A 25,478-nucleotide genomic window follows, 5' to 3' on the forward strand; every position below is an offset into this window, starting at 1 on the left:
TTTTCTCAAATAGATAATAGAGAGAGATCTGAACAAACGATAATGATTCTGAATGTTACGGCAGTTTCTCACACTTATTTGTGCTTAAATGATACAATATATAAATTAGGGGAAAACGGAAGAAGTAGAAAAGAGTACATACATCCTGTATGATAAGTCCTACATTTGTCGAATTGTGAGATTTAGGAAGTACAACAATTGAATGGGACAAGAAGCTTTGAGCACTTATAAGCAAGGAGGAGTCTCCCCCATTCGCGAAAAGAAAAAAAAGTGTTAGCACTGGTTTTCATGATAAATCCGGAAAGTATATAGTTAAACTTTCTGTAAAAACAGAGGCTGCCGAATTTGGAGATTTTTTTCATGAAACAAATAAAAGATTTAACCATTTAGAGCGAAAAATTAACGACAAACCCACTATTGAAAAAAAAACCAATACGATTTTTAAAATAATATCTCGCGTTAAATCACACTGAAATAGCAAATGACCGGAAGAATTTATCAAATGGTTCAAAGGTAATCCATTATCTATCTCATCGTTGTGTATTAATCATATTCTTTCCTAGAACAATAATTGTGCCAATGTTGATTAGTCTACATATGCGAAAGAAAATAACCCTGTGTTCATTATGAAGTAGAACATAATACACACAGCATAGGGGAGACCGGGGCAATATCGGCATGTTAAGCTTTACTTAAATTTTGTGTAATAAATACTGCTGTAAACTGAAAAAAAAGCTTTGCATATTGTCTATTGGAATGTTACCTTACTATAGAACTGGTTAAAATCAGTTTGGAAATAAAAATAATTAAAATAATTACAACTTTACAAGAAGAGAGAAATTGACGAAGTTGCCCCGGGTATAGGGGCAAGATCGGCAACTTCTCTCTTTTTGTAAAGTTGTAATTATTTTAATTATTTTTATTAAAGTTGCCCCTGGTATAGGGGCAACAGTAATGGGGCAAGATAGGCACGTATATAAAATTATGTTATTAACAATGTATAAGTTGGAATTCACTATTAAAACAAAGAAATACAAATCCAACACCCATTTAATATTATTACAACGAAATGCAAGTTCAAAGACATATATACATGAATAACAAATGCAAACATGTTTTCATTTATCATCTGTTTGATTTTTATCCTTTGCTTCTAATGTGGCTTTATGTTGCCGATCTTACCCCGCTAGTCATGATTTCGAAACATTAAGTACAACCCTGAGAACAGAATGCCAAGCCACGATCTGGCCACGTGAATAAGTTGAAGTTACATCCTTCTAACAGGAAAAGTAACTTTCGTTATCATGGAATTATAACAAAACCTGCCAATTCAATATAAATGGAAAAAAAATATTATATGGAATTGAACGAAAATGAAAATTTGCTTGATAATTCAACTACGCTTGTTGGAGAACAATAAAAACACTACACTCAACAAGCCACCAATAAAACTCAACTGCCTAACCTATAACCAAAGTCTGCTTTTAATTTGTTTTTTAAAAAAAGCGCTTGACAAACTTGCCCCGCATGCCGAAGTTGCCCCGGTCTCCCCTATATTAAAAAATTATAAGAAGTTTAAACTGTTATAATCAATTTGAAGTTTCCGACATTTTTTGAAGACTCCCTTCTATTCTATTGACAGATTCTTTTCTAATATATGGCTACATTTAAGATCCAACACGTCGGCTCCATTTTTATTCTGTAGTACAGTATACTGAGAAATACTGTACTACAGAAAGATCAAATTTTTCTTAAAATATATTATAAATAAATATTTTTAGTTAAAAAAAGAACTTAAATATATTTACTTAACTAAAAGCCTTGTAGACGAAAAGTCTGTTATTTGTAATCCAATTTGTATTCCATGTAGGACCTATACAGTATTTAAAACTTAATATTATTAGTTAATTCGATTAAATAAAGTCATATTTATCGTGTTATATAGGTCGAATGTAGAAGTAATGACATATTCATATACGTGTTTGTTTGTTCTATAAACAACAGGAACATAATGTTTGCTAAAATATGGGTCTGTGACGTGTTATAGCAGGTGTTTCGAATATTTCTAATTAGGGCATTAATGTTTCTTAATTAACTATTTAATACAGTATTAATAAATTATTTTGAAACTAATCATTAGCGGTATTTAGGCTCTAATAAAAGTTATTTTCAGTAATGATTCGTAAGTCAAATTTACCGATAAAAATATTAGTTCTATAGTGTGAGAGGTTTTACTAATTCGTGTCCTTTACTATTTATTTTCTTAAAAGCTTAAAACAGGGGTGTCCAACCTTTTTGTTTCTCTGGGCCAGATTGGAAGGAGTCATGGCGTTTTGGGCCACAAGTATATATAATATATTTGTGACCTAATCCTTAAATATACAAGTATATTTAAGGATTAACATGTCTAGATTATAGTAATATATATTAAAACTTTATTACGAAAAAGGATATTTTAAAAAATTACTTCTACAGACACTTTCAATTTTTACTTAGAAATAAATAAATTCATTTAGCCTATTATAAAGGAGACAAACAAAAATTTATTTGAAAAACACAAATATTTGTTTTATTTCGATCTCTAATTAATAAAAAACGACGAAACACCATTTTAAAGTGCATTTTTATTCGACTAATATATTTATAAATAATATGTAGCCCAGTAAGTAATCAATGCGCCAAACTAAAAAGTATAGCCAAATCTTGCAATGCTGGAAGGAATACTAAATAATGTTGGAGTTGGAACTCAAAGGATTATAGACCCAAATTTGAGAAAAGAAGAGAGAGGCCAAAAGATAAAAAGTAGTAAGGAAGGTTGAAAAATTAAGGGTAAATATTTGCATAACAGAAGGTCTATTTAACCTTTCTCACTACTTTTTATCTTTTGGCCTTTCTCTTCTTTTTTCAAATTTGGGTCTATAATCCTTTGAGTCACAACTCCAGCTTTATATAGTATTCCTTCGTCATTCACACATTTCCAAGTATTTGAAAATATTTTCTTTTCACTCAAAAATAAAATATGTATAAAAGTTTACGGCTTTGTGAAACTTCTTTTTTGAGTTTATGCCGTTGAAATAAAAAATAAATAAAATAAAACAATTTGTCGGTTTTGTTTACGCGTTTATTGGGCCGCATTCGAACTTGCCTTGGGCCGCATGCAGCCCGCGGGCTGGACACCCCTGGCTTAAAAGATATTACATTAATAAATTCTTTCTATTAGCGAATTTTAAACCTAATTCCCCTCCTCTCTCTATTAAATAACTAAATACAAATACTTTAAAATCATCTAAAAACTCTATAATAATATTATCGCAGTAAAATCAGTGATTGACAGCGAGTGTAGAGAGATTGTGCTGTTTCCACGTGAACACGTGGAAACAGCACAATCTCTCTACAATAGCAACAAAAAAGTTTATTAAATGAATAAATGAAGGAAATAAAAATGAAAAGTGGTTCAAATTTTTAAATATACAGCAAATCCAATACAAAAAAGACAGCGAAGAACAGACTTCGCTCCTGAAAAATTTCTTAAGTGAATGGTTTCACGAGTGTTTCTTCCATTCGAATAATTTCGAAGTATCAAAGTATTAAGTTTATAACAAAGTAATAATTAAGTGATTGTAGGAAAAATCAATGAACGCGATCAGAAAAGTCTCTAGAAAGAATTCTTTATTTTAATTTATGTTTAAACGTAAAAAATTTATTAGAATAATTAATAAATACCACATCTAACAAAACCGCATCTGTGCGTTTCTGACAGCATTTGTTTTTGTAAACAGTGCGTATACTTTTGTTAAATATTCATTAATTTTTTATAATATTAAGCTTAAAAGTTCTGTTTATATACGCGAGAATCCCGGCTAGAATTTTTGTAATTTAGGCTATTTAATTATTTTAATATTTGTTCAAAGAGAAAAAAAATTATTTAAGTCGATGCCGCATTAGACTTTTCGTAAGCCCCACTTTTTTATTTTTTTAAATATAATCTTTTTCTTTTATATTTTTAAATTATTTCCATAACTTTTGTTTTCTCAATTTTAACTGAGAAAACAGAAGTTATGTTTTCTCAATTAATATTTAGTTAAACGTGGAAAAATCTGAATGGCGGCTTGGTGATGAAAGATGTTCTGTACTTGTGTGATTATCGAATCATACAATAATATATTAAAATAAATATGTTTAAAATATGGAATATTTCGTGTTGAGTTGAGTGACGTTTAAATTGAGAGAGAGAGAGGGAAGAGTAATAAGAGGAAAAGGGGAAAGAGTGGGGAATGAAACAGGAGAGGTAGAGAGAAAAAGGAGGTGAGAGAAGAGAGAGAAAAGAGAGGTGAGAGGATAGATGAGGGAGCAAGACGGAAAGAGAGTGGGAGATAGAAAGGCGAGAATAGAAAGATGGCAAGAGATGTAAGTATAGTCTATATATTGTGTTAGCTGTATTGGTATTTAATGTGTTTTAAATTTCCTGTTATTTAAAATTAGTTCTAGTGTTTTTTTAAACAAAGGTTTATTTTGGTTATAGTGTACAAAGAAGTTGTTTTAAAAATCACGAATATTCAAAATTATAGTTTATATAATTATTATAGTAAGTAATGTTATCGAATGTCCTTATTACTTAATTGATTACTTTGTCATTGTAAAGTAATATTGTATATTCGATTGTAGCTGAAGAGGAGACTTTGAATTTTTATCAACGACTCGAAATATAAAGAGGAAAGTAGGGTAATGCCGTGAACCTAAGATAAAAATATTCAAATATTAGGCTACATTACTCTTCAAACATTTACGTAAATTGTGGATACGAACGTTAATCGTATCTGAATAGCGAAACCGATATATAAAAATAATGTTTTAATACTAAAGTTTTAACTATTACAAAAATAGGTATAGATAAGTTAGGGTCTTTTGAACATTATCATAATAGAACTTAATTTCTATTTCATATAAATAGTTTGAAAGTTATTTTTAAAAACAGAACCATCTATTGATTTGCTAGTATAAAAGTAAGCAACAATCTGTTTCCACCTTGTAAATATACCATTAAACTTAAAAGACTAGTGAATGAGTAGCCAAGCCTGTATGATTTGGCAATGTTATCTCGCCACAATATGCATTAGTACTTTGCTTTGAGTAAGCTGTCATAATCTCTTGAACCACAGCTAAATCTCAATCCTAATGCTGTACATACTGACAAACTTTAAACTTTTATTTTCTATTCCTAACTAATCATTTATAAAAATTAGATAATTTAAAGTGTAATTTAGAATATATTTTATCCTTTTTCAATATTATGCTTTTTAAGTGATCAATTATTTTATCTTTACATTTTTAAAAACTGAAATCTTTATTGAATATTGTAGAATTATTATGTTGAAAAGTATCTGTTGTTGATTCATAACTTGATGCTTGTTCAACAAAACTTGCATCATCTTTTAAAATTTTACAGGTTTTTGAAGGAAGTGGATTTCTTACTGGTGGAGCCTTTCTAGATATTTTAACAGGTGCATAAGAAAATATGAAAGGGACAGCATTATGCTTAAATTTTCTAGTTCCATCAACTCTAGTTTTTTCCCACTGATCATCAGGAAAATGTACCAGAAAATCAGATTAAGTGTATCATTTCAGATATTAAGACAGCACATTTTGATTTAAACAATTTATGCTATTACTTATTTAATTGCATGGAACTTATCAAATAATTATACAATTGCAAATCATAACATAAGAACATATAAGGTAATTTTTATTTATATAACATAAGTAAAGAGTCTTATATTAGTAATACATATAAGTTATTAACTAAGAAATAGATTGATATGATATCATATAATTTATATTTAATATAAAATGTATAAAATATATGATTTATACAGGTATACACTATAATAAATCTAATAATATATATATGTTACTGGTTTGTAATTGTATAAGTATTTGATAAGTTCCATGCAATTAAATAAGTAATATAATATAAAATATAGGATATGTTTATAGAATATTAAATGTATTCTACTGTGAGGTGTATTTATAAAACAACTTAATTCCAACACATGATACTTATATATTATTATTGTTATTTATTAAACTGAAATGATAATTATANCTTCGCTCCTGAAAAATTTCTTAAGTGAATGGTTTCACGAGTGTTTCTTCCATTCGAATAATTTCGAAGTATCAAAGTATTAAGTTTATAACAAAGTAATAATTAAGTGATTGTAGGAAAAATCAATGAACGCGATCAGAAAAGTCTCTAGAAAGAATTCTTTATTTTAATTTATGTTTAAACGTAAAAAATTTATTAGAATAATTAATAAATACCACATCTAACAAAACCGCATCTGTGCGTTTCTGACAGCATTTGTTTTTGTAAACAGTGCGTATACTTTTGTTAAATATTCATTAATTTTTTATAATATTAAGCTTAAAAGTTCTGTTTATATACGCGAGAATCCCGGCTAGAATTTTTGTAATTTAGGCTATTTAATTATTTTAATATTTGTTCAAAGAGAAAAAAAATTATTTAAGTCGATGCCGCATTAGACTTTTCGTAAGCCGCATCTGTGCGTTTCTGACAGCATTTGTTTTTGTAAACAGTGCGTATACTTTTGTTAAATATTCATTAATTTTTTATAATATTAAGCTTAAAAGTTCTGTTTATATACGCGAGAATCCCGGCTAGAATTTTTGTAATTTAGGCTATTTAATTATTTTAATATTTGTTCAAAGAGAAAAAAAATTATTTAAGTCGATGCCGCATTAGACTTTTCGTAAGCCCCACTTTTTTATTTTTTTAAATATAATCTTTTTCTTTTATATTTTTAAATTATTTCCATAACTTTTGTTTTCTCAATTTTAACTGAGAAAACAGAAGTTATGTTTTCTCAATTAATATTTAGTTAAACGTGGAAAAATCTGAATGGCGGCTTGGTGATGAAAGATGTTCTGTACTTGTGTGATTATCGAATCATACAATAATATATTAAAATAAATATGTTTAAAATATGGAATATTTCGTGTTGAGTTGAGTGACGTTTAAATTGAGAGAGAGAGAGGGAAGAGTAATAAGAGGAAAAGGGGAAAGAGTGGGGAATGAAACAGGAGAGGTAGAGAGAAAAAGGAGGTGAGAGAAGAGAGAGAAAAGAGAGGTGAGAGGATAGATGAGGGAGCAAGACGGAAAGAGAGTGGGAGATAGAAAGGCGAGAATAGAAAGATGGCAAGAGATGTAAGTATAGTCTATATATTGTGTTAGCTGTATTGGTATTTAATGTGTTTTAAATTTCCTGTTATTTAAAATTAGTTCTAGTGTTTTTTTAAACAAAGGTTTATTTTGGTTATAGTGTACAAAGAAGTTGTTTTAAAAATCACGAATATTCAAAATTATAGTTTATATAATTATTATAGTAAGTAATGTTATCGAATGTCCTTATTACTTAATTGATTACTTTGTCATTGTAAAGTAATATTGTATATTCGATTGTAGCTGAAGAGGAGACTTTGAATTTTTATCAACGACTCGAAATATAAAGAGGAAAGTAGGGTAATGCCGTGAACCTAAGATAAAAATATTCAAATATTAGGCTACATTACTCTTCAAACATTTACGTAAATTGTGGATACGAACGTTAATCGTATCTGAATAGCGAAACCGATATATAAAAATAATGTTTTAATACTAAAGTTTTAACTATTACAAAAATAGGTATAGATAAGTTAGGGTCTTTTGAACATTATCATAATAGAACTTAATTTCTATTTCATATAAATAGTTTGAAAGTTATTTTTAAAAACAGAACCATCTATTGATTTGCTAGTATAAAAGTAAGCAACAATCTGTTTCCACCTTGTAAATATACCATTAAACTTAAAAGACTAGTGAATGAGTAGCCAAGCCTGTATGATTTGGCAATGTTATCTCGCCACAATATGCATTAGTACTTTGCTTTGAGTAAGCTGTCATAATCTCTTGAACCACAGCTAAATCTCAATCCTAATGCTGTACATACTGACAAACTTTAAACTTTTATTTTCTATTCCTAACTAATCATTTATAAAAATTAGATAATTTAAAGTGTAATTTAAAATATATTTTATCCTTTTTCAATATTATGCTTTTTAAGTGATCAATTATTTTATCTTTACATTTTTAAAAACTGAAATCTTTATTGAATATTGTAGAATTATTATGTTGAAAAGTATCTGTTGTTGATTCATAACTTGATGCTTGTTCAACAAAACTTGCATCATCTTTTAAAATTTTACAGGTTTTTGAAGGAAGTGGATTTCTTACTGGTGGAGCCTTTCTAGATATTTTAACAGGTGCATAAGAAAATATGAAAGGGACAGCATTATGCTTAAATTTTCTAGTTCCATCAACTCTAGTTTTTTCCCACTGATCATCAGGAAAATGTACCAGAAAATCAGATTAAGTGTATCATTTCAGATATTAAGACAGCACATTTTGATTTAAACAATTTATGCTATTACTTATTTAATTGCATGGAACTTATCAAATAATTATACAATTGCAAATCATAACATAAGAACATATAAGGTAATTTTTATTTATATAACATAAGTAAAGAGTCTTATATTAGTAATACATATAAGTTATTAACTAAGAAATAGATTGATATGATATCATATAATTTATATTTAATATAAAATGTATAAAATATATGATTTATACAGGTATACACTATAATAAATCTAATAATATATATATGTTACTGGTTTGTAATTGTATAAGTATTTGATAAGTTCCATGCAATTAAATAAGTAATATAATATAAAATATAGGATATGTTTATAGAATATTAAATGTATTCTACTGTGAGGTGTATTTATAAAACAACTTAATTCCAACACATGATACTTATATATTATTATTGTTATTTATTAAACTGAAATACAGTAATAATTTACTATAAGTACTTATGATAAATACTGTGTAATTAAAATATATTTATTATTCACCAATCATTTTTATATCAAATTCTATTTTTTATATATCTTATGTTCTAAATTACAAATCTACTGTAATTTACAATACTTTTTATTAAAATAAAGTAGATTTGTATAATTAAGAACTTTCATATCAGATATTGTATATCACATATTATAAATATCAATACATGTCAATACTCATAAATAATTTATGTATACAGATTTTTTAATTTAAATTTTAAGCAATTTAGACTGTTTTATGAATGAATATATCATCCGTATATAAAATAAAAATTTTGCATACGTAGGTGATTATTAATACTTCACTTACCTCACATAAATTGCTATTGTCGATTGCTTTCCAGTTTTCTCTTTTCACTTTTGTTTCTCAAAGTTAACGACGTGCAGGATCTTTCGGGAAAACTTTCATCAAAAATCCTTTCTCGCTGCGATTTGTGCAGCCGAAAGCAATACATCCAGTCATACTGTACGAATTATTTAAGTTAAAATAAGTTAAATTAACAACAGAATATCAGTTTTCTAAGCATTTCCGACCCTGCATTGCTATGCGATTACGAGTCGTCGGGATGCACCCTACTCCTCTGAGAAGTTCTGAAACGTTTAACTGAGACACCCTGTATAACAACTCGCATAAAACTCAAAAACTTAAGATTAATACAAATAAATAGTATATCGCCATTAGAAATATTGTCTATATAATCTTAATACCTTTGATTCATTTTAATTTGTTTGCGGTACAACGAACATAGAGACGGTAAAATTTATCCAATCTCGCTAACACGTTGTTTGGATGAATAATGGCGGCTTAAGTCACTTGATAACAAACTGCCAATAGGAAAGCGTTCTTTACACGACATCTATCTAATTATAGGTTCTCTAGACAATTATATTTCGAGGAAAAAATGTTATTAGAACAATAAAATTACATTTGACACATTTATAGTAGGCCAATGTGCTCGATACAGGATCTTTCTCTGTCGACCACATGTTGCAACTGTCGCACATAAACATGATTTTTCAATCAACTCCGGAGCCAGAATCATACGTTTTTTGATAGAACAGCGCCAAATTTTCTCCGGTGATAAATATTTCAACTAATTTTCCCTGCAGAGCGCTTCCTCGTGATCTGATTTGCATATGTACCGAGTTTCATTCGATTCGGTTCAGTAAAGCCGGTTCTACGCGTGCCTGAGTACCGTCATTTTAACCACCCTTATAAAAAAGTTCAGCAACGAGTTGATTAACTTTCCCGGCAACATTTGGTGGCGTCATTCGTTATCATATTTTATTAAATACTTTTTATATTTTTAACTATTATAAAATGGTAAAAAGCTTAATTTTGAGAGTAGAGATGGGTTTTATAAAAAAAAATTGTACAGTCTAATTAACGAGTAAAATCGTCATTAAGTCCGACCCTACTGGAGATACACACGACCCCTTTATTTCCCCACTCCTCCACCTTTAATCATTAAAATTTAATAGCATTATTCTTTCTAATAAACAAACCTCCCTGCTAAATTTCAGAAATTTTCGACAAAAATAACAGGCGTTATTAAGCTCCAAACTGGTTTAAAAAATAATCCTTTCCCTCACACACACACACTAACATTTATATAAACAGAAAAAACCCCCCAAACTTTTTTGCATTTCTCGACGTTTCAAAGTGTCCTGAGTCCAGAAATATAAAAACCTAGGCAACGGAGTAGCGTGGGTGTCATCCGCACGGGACGGAGAAAAATTTCGCCGTCCCGTTATTTAGGTAGCTCAATTTAAAAGACTAAAATTCAGTTTCGTAACAGAAGAACAAGTAATAAAAATTTCCTTACCAGAGTAGCCACTCGTGTAAAATAGCTCCACTGGATATTGGAGGTGTATATGAGAACAAATGAATCATACAAGAAAAAAAAAAGGTCAACAGGCTGCGTGCACGGGTGAAATTAATAGTTCACTCGGACGATAAGTCTATTCCCTGACTATTCCGTGCTCATTTCAATCGGTCCGGATCGTAGGTGCGACGAGGCTATGGGATAAAATGGTTCAAATTTTTACAAGATAATATTATTTATTGTGAAATTTTGCCGCNTGGTTGCTATGCCTTGACTCTGGTCCGGCATAGTACACAGCCACCGGTGTGAACCGAGTATAACTCACAAAACCCAACATAATAATAATAATAATAAGCGGAGAGTCCAAACGGTTAGGAGTTGAAAGTTGAAATTTGGTACACAGTTAGGGTACGTTACGAGAATGTACAGTACACTAAGAAGGGATTTTTCGAAATTCCTTCCCGGGGGAGAGAGGGAGAGATTTAAGGCTTATCCTAAGAAACAGCTTCTACTGTACTATTTTAGATGCGATTTTTTTTATTTTTATTTTTACTGCACTTTAGATTTTAGGATTTAAAATTAATCATTTTATTCAAGTAAGGATATCACAGTTCTTACGCCCGGTGAAAACGGGTAAGATCGGCTATAATCTAATAATCTTAATCTTCGCTTCTGTTACTTTCTGCCCGAGCAACGCTGGGCTCATCTGCTAGTTAAATATAACTATTAATTACAGAATATACGCAACCGTAGACGGTAATCGACTGTTAGTTATTTTCCCTTAATTGTGTTGATTCTTTGACTCTAATCATCATCAATATATATTATAAAGGTAAGTGTACAATGTGCGTGCCGCTAAAACTGAAAAACGAGTCCCGATACGATTAAGGGAGTTATATGGTGTGGTAGCCCTCTATCCCCCATCTATGAAGAAGGTTCCCGTTTTTACCTGAAAGGCGTGCTGTTGAAGATATAAGGGCTGGAAGTTTCGCCCTCTAGAAATTTCTAGAACAGTCCAGAACATTCGAGAGTATTCCAGAACATTCCAGAACATTCCAGAATGTTCCGGGATGTTCTGGAACGTTCGGAAACATCGCGGAACATCCCAGATCATTGTGCAACATTCCAGAACACTCTCGAACGTTGTGGAATGTTCTGGAACATTATGGACCATTCGAAGCCTTTTTTGTATGAATGGGACTACCTACTGGTGGAGGTATATAAAGCAAGATTCGTNTTTATTTAGATACCCTGAAAGTATACATAAGCATTACATTATACTTTATGTTTAGTAAAATCATTTTGAAAAGAGATGAGAGCGTATAAGTTTCCTATAACAATATTTTTCTATCTCGAGACTAGAAGATATTAAACACTGTTCGTCGCTGCTATAAAGAATGTGGATAAGCTATTGCAGGTTAGATCGAACCCATAACAAGATTGAAATATAAGTTGTTATGGATTAAAGTGAAGAAACAACTTTTTTATATAAGAAGACTTATAATACTTTACAAGTTACTTTATAAAAAAATTTTTTTATAAAACTATATATAGTCATTTACAAAGTAACATTTAGGAATTGAAATGATTCATAAATGTTATTTTCTTGTGCCGTAATTTATTATAAGAGCCGATTACTTACAAATGTGCCGATTCGTGAGCAAAAGTATCATCTCTATCGACATAAGAATCATCATCTTCCATTATACCACATTTTGAACATGGATCACAAGCGCCTCCTAAGTTTGCAATTCCTACAAAAATATTTCAAATATATTTGTATAAATTTAATAAAAATTAATAAAGTGTACTTTAAAAAAGAAAAATGACAAATACCTACGGTACCGTCAGATATAATTCCGTTGGAATTAATGTCTCCCAGTTTTCTCCTAAGAAATATGAAAGAATTATTCTAAATCATTGTACAAATGAATCAAGTTTGAAACAAACCTAATTATAAGCATAATTATATCTGCCTGCTTGACTATTGGATCATTTTCTAGTTTACAATAATAATTTGACATTGTATCGAGCAGTTTTCCGGAATCGAGAAGATGTTTTGCTCCCGGAATTGCACTCTTTTCTATGAAAGAAGGCTCATTTCTTTTCTGAAAATAAAAACAATATAATAAAAATAAATAATTTGTATCTGTCTCTGTCTCTTTCTTTCTTCATTCACTCTTTCTTTTTCCGTCTCCATTTTCTCTTCTCTCTCTCTTTATCACACTACTTTCTCTCCTCTCTCCATTTCCTTCATTCTCTCCATTCGTTCTCTATTTTCTCTTTCCTCTCTCTTCATTCTATTCTCCATCTCTGTCATTCTGTCGTCTCTCGCTCTCCTCTTCTCTTCTCTATTCATAAATAAACTTTTCCCCCATTGCACTTACAGTAAAGGGCATCAATGCAATCAAACGGAGTTTAATTCCGAAATGTAAAGTGTCAATCAAATTTTGAGCCTAAGGAATAAAATGGATTTGAATTCCCAACAATTTTAAACTTATTTAAATTAAATTTTTAACTTATAATTATTACAATGAGTAACATTAAGCACAAAATATATCTTACTCCGACAAACATAAGAGATAAATGGACTTTCATATCTTCTATATTCGAAAATCGGCTTGTGAAATTGCTTTCAGTTACCAACAAATATTCTATCACTATGCATTGGTTATAGCTTAATTTCTTCATCTTTTGATCCGTGTACATTTTTTTTATGTTCGGAGGAATTACTAAAATAAATCACGAGAAAAAATGGAGTAAAGTTATATAATTTCTAATGTAATATGTAGACAATTTATAGGAATTGCAACTTACCCACGTCATTGAATTGACGTTTCTTGGATAAAAGTTTTGTAATTCGGTGAGCTTTTTTTCCATCTTTGATCAATTCGTTGGATTCATAAGGCATGATTTTAAATTTGGAATTGATTATTCCATTCTAGAAGCAAATAAAATTCTGAAGAACTGATATTTATATTCATCTAAATGTTTATAAAAACGTTTATTAAATCTTAATTACTTGTTTCTGAAATATTTCGTAAACAATAATAAATCATTTTGATTTCTTGAAAAAATTTGAAAATAAAATATAATTTTGCCTGAGACACTCACATAATCAATTTTGTCGAGTTTCGATACACATTTAAAATAGATTAAATCGACTATAAATTCCATGTTAATAAGTTATTTTCATGAATTTTACAGATAAATGTATCCACATTACAATTGCAATATTTTAAATTTTAATCAATAATTTCTATTCTGAGTATATCATTAAATAATTCATCCTTTTATGTTCTCAAAAACTCCGATTACAATACCGAAACTTAATGATAAATTTAATCTATAAAAGCATAAAAGTTACTAAAACTATCAATTATTTTCATTATGACCTATCGCTTTGAGGGATCCGGGATCAATCCCATAAGTTTCTAGGTCAGTTTCTGTTTCGCCACCATCCGATAGCCCCATTCTAAACCTGGCCAAACCCACGGTGGCTATGGAAAAAAATACTTTTTAATACCCACAAACGGGAAAAGTCATAACAAATAGGCCGATATTTTTATTAGCATATTATTGTTGTACGATCACTTAATATAACTAAATTAACATAAATGAGTTACTATTCACAGTTACTCTAAAATTATTTATGAAATGTTTTTTCACGACAAATTTATTTGTGTCATTTAAAAAAAATTGTTTAGATTTAGCTACTTTCAAAATATTAGGACGAGAATTTTCAAACGCATTAAGACATCATTTGCAGTATATGATTCATTAACAGTATAAATACAAACAATTTAGTTATTAATTAAGAAAATAAATAATATTTAATAAGTAGTTCACCTAACATTCTCTTTTATTAATCTTATTTAACCTTTTTTTTTTGAAAAAATATCTGCTAATCTTTACCCATAAAAAACTGAGGAAACCAGATTGAAAAGTAAAGCTGAAAGAAAACACCTAAATAAAGAAAATTTTCGAAAGTTCTGGCATAACAATAGTGGTTGCAGATTTGACAGTAAGTGTCAACATCTGTATAAAGTACGCATTACTCAGACTACAACTCCGAGAAGTTTTGGATGAAGCAATGTCACCGTGATAATAAATCGGGAAAACAAGCATCGTCACAAAAGGGCTTCGAAGTTTACTTTGGGCTTTAGAGTAGTTGCACCCGCAATAATTTGGCTGAACCTTTGAGCAACGTTAATGAAGAAATTTTAAGGCATAAAGTACAGCTCGAGGTATTTTTCTATGACAGCGATTCCCAACCGTGTTGTGGTGGTTTAAGAGTAAGCGGAAAAAATTAATAATGGCAGATGTAGTCTACTATAAGAATTTGCGGATTTTGCGCTGAGGCCTTCATCAACATCATGACATTCGATACTTAGTTTTAAATAAAATTATATTTATGTGTCTTTCCTCTAAAGCTTTTCAAACGAGCTATTAAACATACGTTGTATGCAGACTCCTACATTGTTCGGAAGCTCGGTGTCTCTCTTCTCTCTTCTTATAAATCTAAGCCAGAATATGCCGATCACGTAAGTCAATAACGATTCAACGATTTTATTCAAAATTTAAGATGTCCAGAGTACTCGTCGTGGACAGTAAATATTTTAAATTTCATCCCAATCGGTTTATTAGTCGTGGAGATATTAAGGGTAAAAACTGTCACTTACGTTAAACGTGTGATGTACAGTATTTAAGTTAAATAAGTTGTAAAAAGTGTTTTTTTATACTTTACGGATGTTTTTCTATTTTTGTTTTTATGTTAATGTTTCCAATGTTCTCTTTTATTCTATAATCTTTTCCATTATTCATCTTTTATTAACTACATTTTTATTCTTAATTGCTACTTGTACTTTACAGTACTTCATTGTACCAGTAATATTTTAATTCATAATTAAAATTAACAAATAACCGTTCACATCCTTAAACTAAAATTATTCGTAATTGGTTAATTTTTGACTCTGACTTAATGCTCGATAAAAAAATGAGAATGATAAGATAATAAAGAGACATATTTCTCTGTTTCTTTCTTTTAGTTGTTTCTAAATCTGTCTATACTAACGGGTCAGAAAGTTATATTGCACTGAGCGACGAATGAGAAATATGCTAAGAGCTATCATAACAAACAGTAAATGACTAAAATTTAAAAACTAAAAGGTAAAAAAAAAATGATTTATATCCAGGCAAAATTTTAAAACTGAATAAAACTAACTATTGTTAGTGGTCCATCTTCATCGATATGAAATGCTGCTCCTTTTTCTTTATTTCTGAACAGTTTCTGTTTAAAATTACCTACATCAGCCTTAAAACACAAAGAAGATTGAGCAGTTAGGTTATTTTTATACGTAATTATAATGAAAAATAAATTTAAAATACCGAATAATGTTTATTTTCATCATTTAAATGAGTTATAGTAAAATTGTCCGCTATTAGTTGATCAGCAGGTTCCAATATTATATCTACGTCTTGTTCGTCAACACGAAACGTAATTCTCTTTTCTCCAGATTTTAATGTCTTCAAAGTTGGGTAAAATACATCAACTCGATCTGGATTATCTGAGATAAAATACGGTTTAAATTACTTATCTAAATTTCGGTTAAGGTAAATTTGACAGCGTAAAGAATTGATATCGAGGAGCCAAACGATTGTTAATAGAAATAAATGGAAAGGCGGGATAAACTACGTATAAAAGTTTAATGTCGTTTGTAAAGTAAAATAGAAAATTTATGCAAGAGATCATACATTTAAAACAGTAATGCTCTTTGAAATATGTAAAAATGCAAGCTAATAAAAATAAAGAAATTTATAATAAACCTGCAGAAAGTTTATTGATAATATATATAACTCTATTTTTCGGTTGTTTCTAGAACTTATTTAAAATATATGTTATATAAATTCTTATTTACTTACCAATTGGTGAAGCCAAAACGACTGTAGAAAATATAAAAATCGTTAGTAAGGAAAACATAGTTTATAAAAATTAAAATTCTAATTCATTTATAGATATCACTACTTCGGAGTAGAATTGGCCTTTAATTTCTTCTCATCTAAAAGATTTATTATATATATATATATATTTATGAAAGAATATATAAATAGGTAATTGTACTTTGGATATTTATCTTCTGAATATAATCTATTAATATAATCAATATTGATATTGATTATATATCACATAATATATTATTCTAGCTCGTACTAACTTATGTTTATAGTAAATAAAATGAAAATTCAATTTGAAGAATAAATTTATTTCAATATTTATTTTAACCCAGATGACGTTTTATATTTAACACTTTAAAATTTTAGAATTTTCATTTTGTAGCGGAAATCATCATCAAAAATGAAAAAAATATCAAGTGTTTTCTTATAACATGCTTTTTGTTTGAAACAGTAATTTATAAAATTTATCTTTGTATCTTATAACATTGTCAGAGGTGTCTAGCTGACAAATAATGCGTTTGAATATCGAAAAAACGGAAAAGCGGAAGAATCGACATCACATAAGCGTACTGTATGATTTTTCGGACGATCGTTTGTATCTAATTTCTTCTAGAAATGGCTCTTAGACACATTTTAGAAAAATAATTCGATTTACGTGTAAAGAAATAATACAGTTATTCATAAATTCAACGAATAATGTTAAGCCAGATGTTAACTAATAGTAAGATGTTAGACTAACTCACGGGTTTTTAACCTTGTTTTGTTCCATTAACCCCTTTCCAGTAAGGTGAAAATCACGGACCTCTTCTGAGAATAATGTTTTTAGTTGATGCACAATTTTTCCAAACTTTCCTAATTCAGAAGAAATCAAAGTCTATTTAACTATGGCATTAGTGTGAGTAAGCTGAAATCCTTCGTATCATAATTTATTACTATTTGTGAGTTTTCGTGTAGTGTTTTAATGGTTTTTTTAATACAATCAATGTAATAAATTGTTAATTTTATGTTGTTTTATAGAATATTGATATATTCTAGGTTCAAAATATAATGGATACGTTAAATCTGCGAATAAAGGTGCGCTTGATCGGAGTTACAGAATACAATGTAAGTAGAATGCTGAGAAATATATTAATTAAAACTGCAGGATGACAAATTGTAATTAAATTCTTCACAACGTGTGAAAGGGGACGACTTGTGAAGACATTTTTACTTTAATGTAATCTTTTTTATAAACTTTGTAAACTTTTATCATATAGAGCTACAAAATTTAATAGCCTACTTGGTTATCCTTTATTACATAAAAGTAATAAATTATAATAAAGTTATGTTATAATTTTATTATTTAGCTACAATTTTTATATTGTAATATTTGTTATCATTAAATATTTCTTATAAAATAAAAGTCTTGTTACGAAAGTAAAGTAAATGTATATCAATCTTTATGTTACTTTTTTACTGACGATTTTATTATATTTTTTACACAGCAATTTTTTTTAAATTTTTATTTTCTGTTTTCAGGAAGAAAATGAACCTAATTACATCAAACAGAGTGAAATTGCTGGGCATAAAGGAATTATATCTGTTAATCAATTAATAGGAAATATGATGGATTATTTTTGTCAACACCAAAATGACAAAGGTTTTGAAAAATATAAAAAAGCTAATATAATTATGCTTATAACTAGGTGACAAATTAATTTTATTCTTAATTTTCTAATCTGTTTAAAGCACTTTTAATTATAACGGTAATACTTTATATTCTTTACTGCGTTTTAGACGAACATTTGGTAATCTATATCCGGATGGAAAACTTTTTACATGCATAACAGGTATTTAATTTTACTTATAAATTCTTAATTACATTACCTAATGGCGCTATCTCTAAATGAATTCAATAAAATATTTAATTCATTCATCCCTAAATGAATTAAATATTTTATTGAATTCATTTATGGATAGCGCCTTTAGTGCTGCGGCTTGCGACTCTTGCGGTTAATATGGAGCCGTTAATGTCGGTGACGATCCTCTTTATAGAGATGAAATTATAGCTCACGAATCTGCTCATTTGTAAATAATTTTTGTATTACAAAGAACAATTAAAGTCATTTTATCATCTAACAAATATTTTTCTAGAATGGGCAGCCCTCACGACGGGGAAGGCCTCGAAAAGGAGTCCAGGGGCTAAGGGTTGTCCCGGAAGCGATGGATTTATAATGGGCGATGAGATTGGTGAAAATAAACGAAAATTTTCTAATTGTTCGCACGAGAATATTAAATATTTCCTAAGGTAAATATAATTCCTCTGTGTCAAAGTATTTTAAAATAAACACATTTTAATAACTTTTTTCATTTTTAACAGCTTGCCGACTTTCCAATGTATTACTCGAGATTGCAAAAAATAAAAAATGATACAATAATGTAAACAATCCTATGANAAAAAAACTATATTACATACAAATGTACGAACAAATAAAAACCCAGCGAAGCGGGTCCTTGCAGCTAGTCTATATATATAATCGAGACGGGTTGATAATAATAATAATAAGCGCAGAGCCCAAACGGTTAGGAGTTCAAAGTTGAAATTTGGTACACAGTTAGAGAATGTACACTAAGAAGGGATTTTTTCGAAATTCTCCCCACGGGGGAGAGGGACAGGATTAACGTTTCGACAATGGAAGCTTTAAGAGAAAGCAACGTGCAAGATTTACAGGCGCAGATGCGGTTTTTTTGCGTTTTTGCGTTTTTGCGAGAAATCGAACATATTTTTAGCACCATCTAAAAATTTTATAATTAGTCTGGAAACAGGGGCACCTGGTTATTGCATTCTGTGAAAACGGGTAAGATTGGCTATAATGTAATAATCTTAATCTTCGCTATCGTTACTTTTTGCCCGAGCAACGCCGGGATTATCTGCTAGTGGACATATAAATAAATGATAGTTACAATTCACATGTCAGTATCCATAGATGTAATTCATTGCAGTTAAAACCCATAAAATACATAATAAGAGAAAAAAATTTCATATCAGGATTTTTTTCATAAATTTTAATAAACTCCCTTTAATGAAAGCATTTTTATTTATTTGACGAAGTGTTATTTCTACAGAATATTTCCAGAAATAAATGAATATTATGTGAACATCACCAATATTTTAAATATTTACATATAAAATGTGCTCTATATACTTTCAATTACCGTTATTTTCGATCATCGTAACAATTGTCGAAAAGACAATTGGCACTAAAAGACCTGTTAAACATAAAAGTATATAAAATAATATTTGCTTTAAATCATCAATTTTAATTAGATAAAATGTCACTTACCATAGAAAATGTATAAAATGTTCTCTAGAACACGAAGAAAATTTCATTTTATTTGCACCTGTATCATCACCCATAATATAACCATCTTCACTTGGACAATGTACTGCTGTTGGACTACCAGATGAGCCATCTTCTTCGTCTTCTCCGTCATGATCAATTCCAATTCTAAAACAGAGATTTCTAAATTTATCTATAAGTATCTTATTATTTGTAGGATATATGTATAAATATTAAATATTTAGGCTATGTATCTTAATCAAAGAAGTCAAAGTCTTTTATATATACTGTAATTAGCCTAAATAACCGGCTTCGCTCGAGAAAATGATATGTGAAATAAAGGTAATATATTCATATAAATATTTACACACTTATAAAAATATATGTACAGTACTTGTACTAAACTTATAAGTAATATAATAGATACTACAAAGAAAAAAAAATCATTTTTACGTCGAAATTTACTTTAAATAAATTCTATATCATGAGATGTATTCAGCCGTTCTGACTTCATACTCGAACAGTCAGACAGATAGGCCTGAATTCGAAAGTATTCTATTTTCTTCCCAAGTCTATCCTGAATATATGCACTAACTGTCTTAGAAATCGGTGCATACGATACTCGAACAAACAGACAAACAATTTTAAATAACAATAAAATGAAGGGTGTTTGAAATCATATCTTTTCAAAATAAAATGATCATTTTTATTAATAAAACCTTATTATTAACCATAATTTCTTATATTAAGTTTTATATCTCGTAGTAAAGTAAGTCAAATATGCGTTATTCTTAATAAAATAATAAATTTATTCAGCAAAATATCTCTTCTGTAACAGATAGCTCGTGGTGTCTTACTCTGCCTCTACTAGCTCACAAAGTAACCTATGAGACTAGTGTTCATTAACATCCAAATTGATGAAAAATGACACAAGTTTTTTGTATAAGTTAATATTCTTGTGACTATTTTTTTATTATAAATAATACTTTTTATTAAACTGCTTTATTTATTATGAGATATAACATTCAAACAAAGTTTAAATATCTATGCTTTATGAAATCATTTGGAAAAGTGATGAGATCGTATAAGTTTCCTGTAACAACACTTTTCTATCTCGAAGCTAGAAGCTATTAATTAAACACTGCTAAACCATCTGGATAAACTATTGTAGGTTCGGTCGAACACATAACAAGATTGAAATAAAAGCTGTTATGGATTAAAGTGAAGAAATATTTTTTCATATAAGACGATTTATAATACTTTATAAGTTACTACTTTTTATAAAACTGTATATAGTCATTTACGAAGTAACAATTAGGAATTGAAATGATTCATAAATGTTATTTTCTTGTGCTGTAACTTATTATAAGAGCCGATTACTTACAAATGTGCCGATTCGTGAGCAAAAGTATCATCTCTATCGACATAAGAATCATCATCTTCCACTATACCACATTTTAAACATGGATTACAAGCGCCTCCTAAGTTTGCAATTCCTACAAAAATATTCCAAATATATTTTTATAAATTTAATAAAAATTTATAAAGTGTGCTTTAGGAAAAGAAAAATGACAAATACCTACGGTACCGTCAGATATAGTGTCGTCGGAATTAATGTCTCCCAGTTTTCTCCTGAGAAATATGAAAGAATTATTGTAAATCATTATACAAATGAATCAAGTTTGATACAAACCTAGTTATAAGCATAATTATATCTGCCTGCTTGACTATTGGATCCCTTCTTAGTTTACAATAATAATTTGACATTTCATCGAGCAGTTTTTCGGAATGGAGAAGACGTCTTTCTCCCGGAATTGTACTACTTTCTATGAAAGAAGGCTCATTTCTTTTCTGAAAATAAAAACAATATAATAAAAATAAATAATTTGTATCTGTCTCTGTCTCTTTCTTTCTTCATTCACTCTTTCTTTTTCCGTCTCCATTTTCTCTTCTCTCTCTCTTTATCACACTACTTTCTCTCCTCTCTCCATTTCCTTCATTCTCTCCATTCGTTCTCTATTCTCTCTTTCCTCTCTCTTCATTCTATTCTCCATCTCTGTCATTCTGTCGTCTCTCGCTCTCCTCTTCTCTTCTCTATTCATAAATAAACTTTTCCCCCATTGCACTTACAGTAAAGGGCATCAATGCAATCAAACGGAGTTTAATTCCGAAATGTAAAGTGTCAATCAAATTTTGAGCCTAAGGAATAAAATGGATTTGAATTCCCAACAATTTTAAACTTATTTAAATTAAATTTTTAACTTATAATTATTACAATGAGTAACATTAAGCACAAAATATATCTTACTCCGACAAACATAAGAGATAAATGGACTTTCATATCTTCTATATTCGAAAATCGGCTTGTGAAATTGCTTTCAGTTACCAACAAATATTCTATCACTATGCATTGGTTATAGCTTAATTTCTTCATCTTTTGATCCGTGTACATTTTTTTTATGTTCGGAGGAATTACTAAAATAAATCACGAGAAAAAATCGAGTAAAGTTATATAATTTCTAATGTAATATGTAGACAATTTATAGGAATTGCAACTTACCCACGTCATTGAATTGACGTTTCTTGGATAAAAGTTTTGTAATTCGGTGAGCTTTTTTTCCATCTTTGATCAATTCGTTGGATTCATAAGGCATGATTTTAAATTTGGAATTGATTATTCCATTCTAGAAGCAAATAAAATTCTGAAGAACTGATATTTATATTCATCTAAATGTTTATAAAAACGTTTATTAAATCTTAATTACTTGTTTCTGAAATATTTCGTGAACAATAATAAATCATTTTGATTTCTTGAAAAAATTTGAAAATAAAATATAATTTTGCCTGAGACACTCACATAATCAATTTTGTCGAGTTTCGATACACATTTAAAATAGATTAAATCGACTATAAATGCCATGTTAATAAGTTATTTTCATGAATTTTACAGATAAATGTATCCACATTACAATTGCAATATTTTAAATTTTAATCAATAATTTCTATTCTGAGTATATCATTAAATAATTCATCCTTTTATGTTCTCAAAAACTCCGATTACAATACCGAAACTTAATGATAAATTTAATCTATAAAAGCATAAAAGTTACTAAAACTATCAATTATTTTCATTATGACCTATCGCTTTGAGGGATCCGGGATCAATCCCATAAGTTTCTCGGTCAGTTTCTGTTTCGTCACCATCCGATAGGCCCATTGTAAACCTGGCCAAACTCATGGTGGGTATGGAAAAAATTCTTTTTTAATACCCACAAACGGGAAAAGTCATAACAAATAGGCCGATATTTTTATTAGCATATTATTGTTGTACGATCACTTAATATAACTAAATTAACATAAATGAGTTACTATTCACAGTTACTCTAAAATTATTTATGAAATGTTTTTTCACGACAAATTTATTTGTGTCATTTAAAAAAAATTGTTTAGATTTAGCTACTTTCAAAATATTAGGACNCACTTTCAGCCTCATATCTCCCGCACCCTTATAGCTATCGAGACGCAACCACCCCTATGCACGAATGGAGACTTGGGGCTACCACCACATACAAACACCATTCACGTGCGATGTGTAGTTTTGGCGAAAAAGTGAAATATAGGGACATACATGTCCATTTATATATATAGATATAGATATAGATGAAGATTTTCAGCTTACTCCCATTAATGCCATCGATAAGTTGACTTTGATCTCATATTTATTGTTAAAGCGATGAGTAAAGGTACTTTCTGTCACAAAAAAGTAGTCAATAACTACACATTGATTATCTTGCATCACCATTAGAGAGTCGTTTGAATATATTTGATTAATACTCGGAGGAATGACTATAAACGATAAATAAAATTTCAATTTATTTACAATAAAAAGTATAGTATAATATTCAAAATATAAGTAAAGATTTATGACGTATTGAAATACTGTACTTCCATAACGTACAGTACGTACTGGTACATTACCTGCATCATAAATTCGCTTGTCGTCTTCAGAACGTCTTGTAATGCAGTGAGCTCTCCTCCCTTCTTTATTTTCTTCGTTTGACGCACAAGGCTCAATTTTCATCCTGGAAGCTATCAAACCTTTCTGAAAATGCATAAAGTTAAGCAAAATTTTGTATAAATTTTATAAATATTGTTTTGTTCCACTTTTCATTATGATATTCGAAGCTAAAAAGCAACTGATAAAAGCCTCTCCAAGAAAGCTTTGTAGAAGCTTTAATGTATTTAGAAAATTCTTCTCTATTTTATGTATAGAATTGCATTGAAAGAGTAACAAAATAACAATAAAATTAAATCTAAAGAAACTAACTTAAACGTTAATTAATGAATGTTATAATTTTTTAACAAAACGAAAACAGAACAACAATTATTGTATTCAAATCAAATCAGAAAACATACCTTGTATTTTAAAAGCCTAACTTTTGGTAAGTAAAGTAGAGATGGATTTTATTATTTCACCTTTGTATTTTGAATTATATCTTTAATTTTATTTTATTTTTAAATCATTAAATAGATCCACATCAATACCATCATAAAAGTAAGTTTGACGAAAAAAAATGACTCAGATATTATGCTAACTGTAGCTTATATACATGAATGTACTGGTAAATAAAAACGATTGGAAATATTATTTATTTTTCGATACTTAACAGAGATTGCAATTCTAATTAGAAAATAATTCTTATAAAAAATTTAATAATTAAAGCATAAGCAAGTTTCGTGTTTTTCAGAGAATATTTATAATGAATTGCATGTAATCAATAATTTATCAAATATAAAGTAATTTTAGGACTTGTTTAATTCAAGAAACCACTCAAATTTTAATAACAACAATAAATCTATATTTAAACACTTACAATTTCTAAAGGTCCTTCCTCATTAATATACAGAGCTGCATTCTTTTCTTTGTTTCTAAACAGCTTGCTTTTCAAGTTTTTCACATTCTTCATCGAGATAACAGAATATAACAAATAAAATATACTAAAATAAATTTAAATTTACGAAATTTGCAGAATACTCGCCTACGTAATATAGGCCTAAACAAGAAAATACGCACAGTTTTATGAATTTTTCCGTCTCCTTCCATAAAAGTGAAATCATCCGCTATGACATCGCCAGCCGATTCCAATTTCAATGCTATATCATTGCCAAAAGCACGAAGTGTCAGTATTTTCTCCCCAGATCGTAATGTTTCCAGAGATGGATAAGTTATCTCCGTTCGACCTGACACAGGGTTAGAAAATGAAACATTGAATTCCAGTTATAACGTATATTTCATATATCATTTAATCCATAAATTAGTGAAGATGAAACGTAAACACTTACTACTAGGAATGGCCAAAACGGGGCAACAAAAGAGAACAGCTATCACGTAACGAAACATGGTTGATCCCCA

At 29.1% G+C, this 25,478-nt stretch overlaps 2 protein-coding genes across 2 annotated transcripts; both read right to left on the bottom strand.

The window, feature by feature from the left end:
* Nucleotides 1–12,389: 12,389 nt before the first annotated feature.
* LOC111615081 (venom metalloproteinase antarease-like TtrivMP_A) lies at nucleotides 12,390–16,844 on the bottom strand. Its single transcript, XM_023356469.1, has 9 exons — nucleotides 16,713–16,844; nucleotides 16,179–16,357; nucleotides 16,015–16,104; nucleotides 13,608–13,731; nucleotides 13,356–13,522; nucleotides 13,178–13,246; nucleotides 12,741–12,898; nucleotides 12,627–12,679; nucleotides 12,390–12,544 (listed from the first exon to the last, which is right to left on the bottom strand). Exons 1-9 carry the CDS (start codon nucleotides 16,768–16,770, stop codon nucleotides 12,429–12,431), a joined length of 1,014 nt encoding a protein of 337 aa, XP_023212237.1. The 5' UTR covers nucleotides 16,771–16,844; the 3' UTR covers nucleotides 12,390–12,428.
* Nucleotides 16,845–19,942: 3,098 nt separating this feature from the next.
* LOC111615082 (venom metalloproteinase antarease-like TtrivMP_A) lies at nucleotides 19,943–25,478 on the bottom strand. The gene is made up of 10 exons (XM_023356470.1): nucleotides 25,409–25,478; nucleotides 25,140–25,306; nucleotides 24,940–25,026; nucleotides 24,044–24,167; nucleotides 23,745–23,911; nucleotides 21,759–21,916; nucleotides 21,645–21,697; nucleotides 21,450–21,561; nucleotides 20,069–20,233; nucleotides 19,943–19,994 (listed from the first exon to the last, which is right to left on the bottom strand). The coding sequence occupies exons 1-10, from the start codon at nucleotides 25,464–25,466 to the stop codon at nucleotides 19,943–19,945; spliced, it is 1,143 nt and encodes a 380-aa protein (XP_023212238.1). The 5' UTR covers nucleotides 25,467–25,478.

Source organism: Centruroides sculpturatus, unplaced genomic scaffold (genome assembly GCF_000671375.1).
Source record: "Centruroides sculpturatus isolate CEXI.00-Female unplaced genomic scaffold, Cexi_2.0 scaffold2139, whole genome shotgun sequence".
NCBI lineage: Eukaryota > Metazoa > Arthropoda > Arachnida > Scorpiones > Buthidae > Centruroides > Centruroides sculpturatus.

Coding starts and splice junctions, on each gene's coding strand:
- LOC111615081 (XM_023356469.1), bottom strand. CDS start 16,770: ATGTTTTCCTTACTAACGATTTTTATATTTTCTACAGTCGTTTTGGCT. Junction 16,358..16,712: donor CGTTTTGGCTTCACCAATTG/GTAAGTAAATAA, acceptor ATTTTATCTCAG/ATAATCCAGATCGAGTTGAT. Junction 12,545..12,626: donor TATATCTGACGGTACCGTAG/GTATTTGTCATT, acceptor ATATTTTTGTAG/GAATTGCAAACTTAGGAGGC.
- LOC111615082 (XM_023356470.1), bottom strand. CDS start 25,466: ATGTTTCGTTACGTGATAGCTGTTCTCTTTTGTTGCCCCGTTTTGGCC. Junction 23,912..24,043: donor CAAGCGAATTTATGATGCAG/GTAATGTACCAG, acceptor TATCGTTTATAG/TCATTCCTCCGAGTATTAAT. Junction 21,917..23,744: donor TATCGATGGCATTAATGGGA/GTAAGCTGAAAA, acceptor TTTTATTTTCAG/AAAAGAAATGAGCCTTCTTT.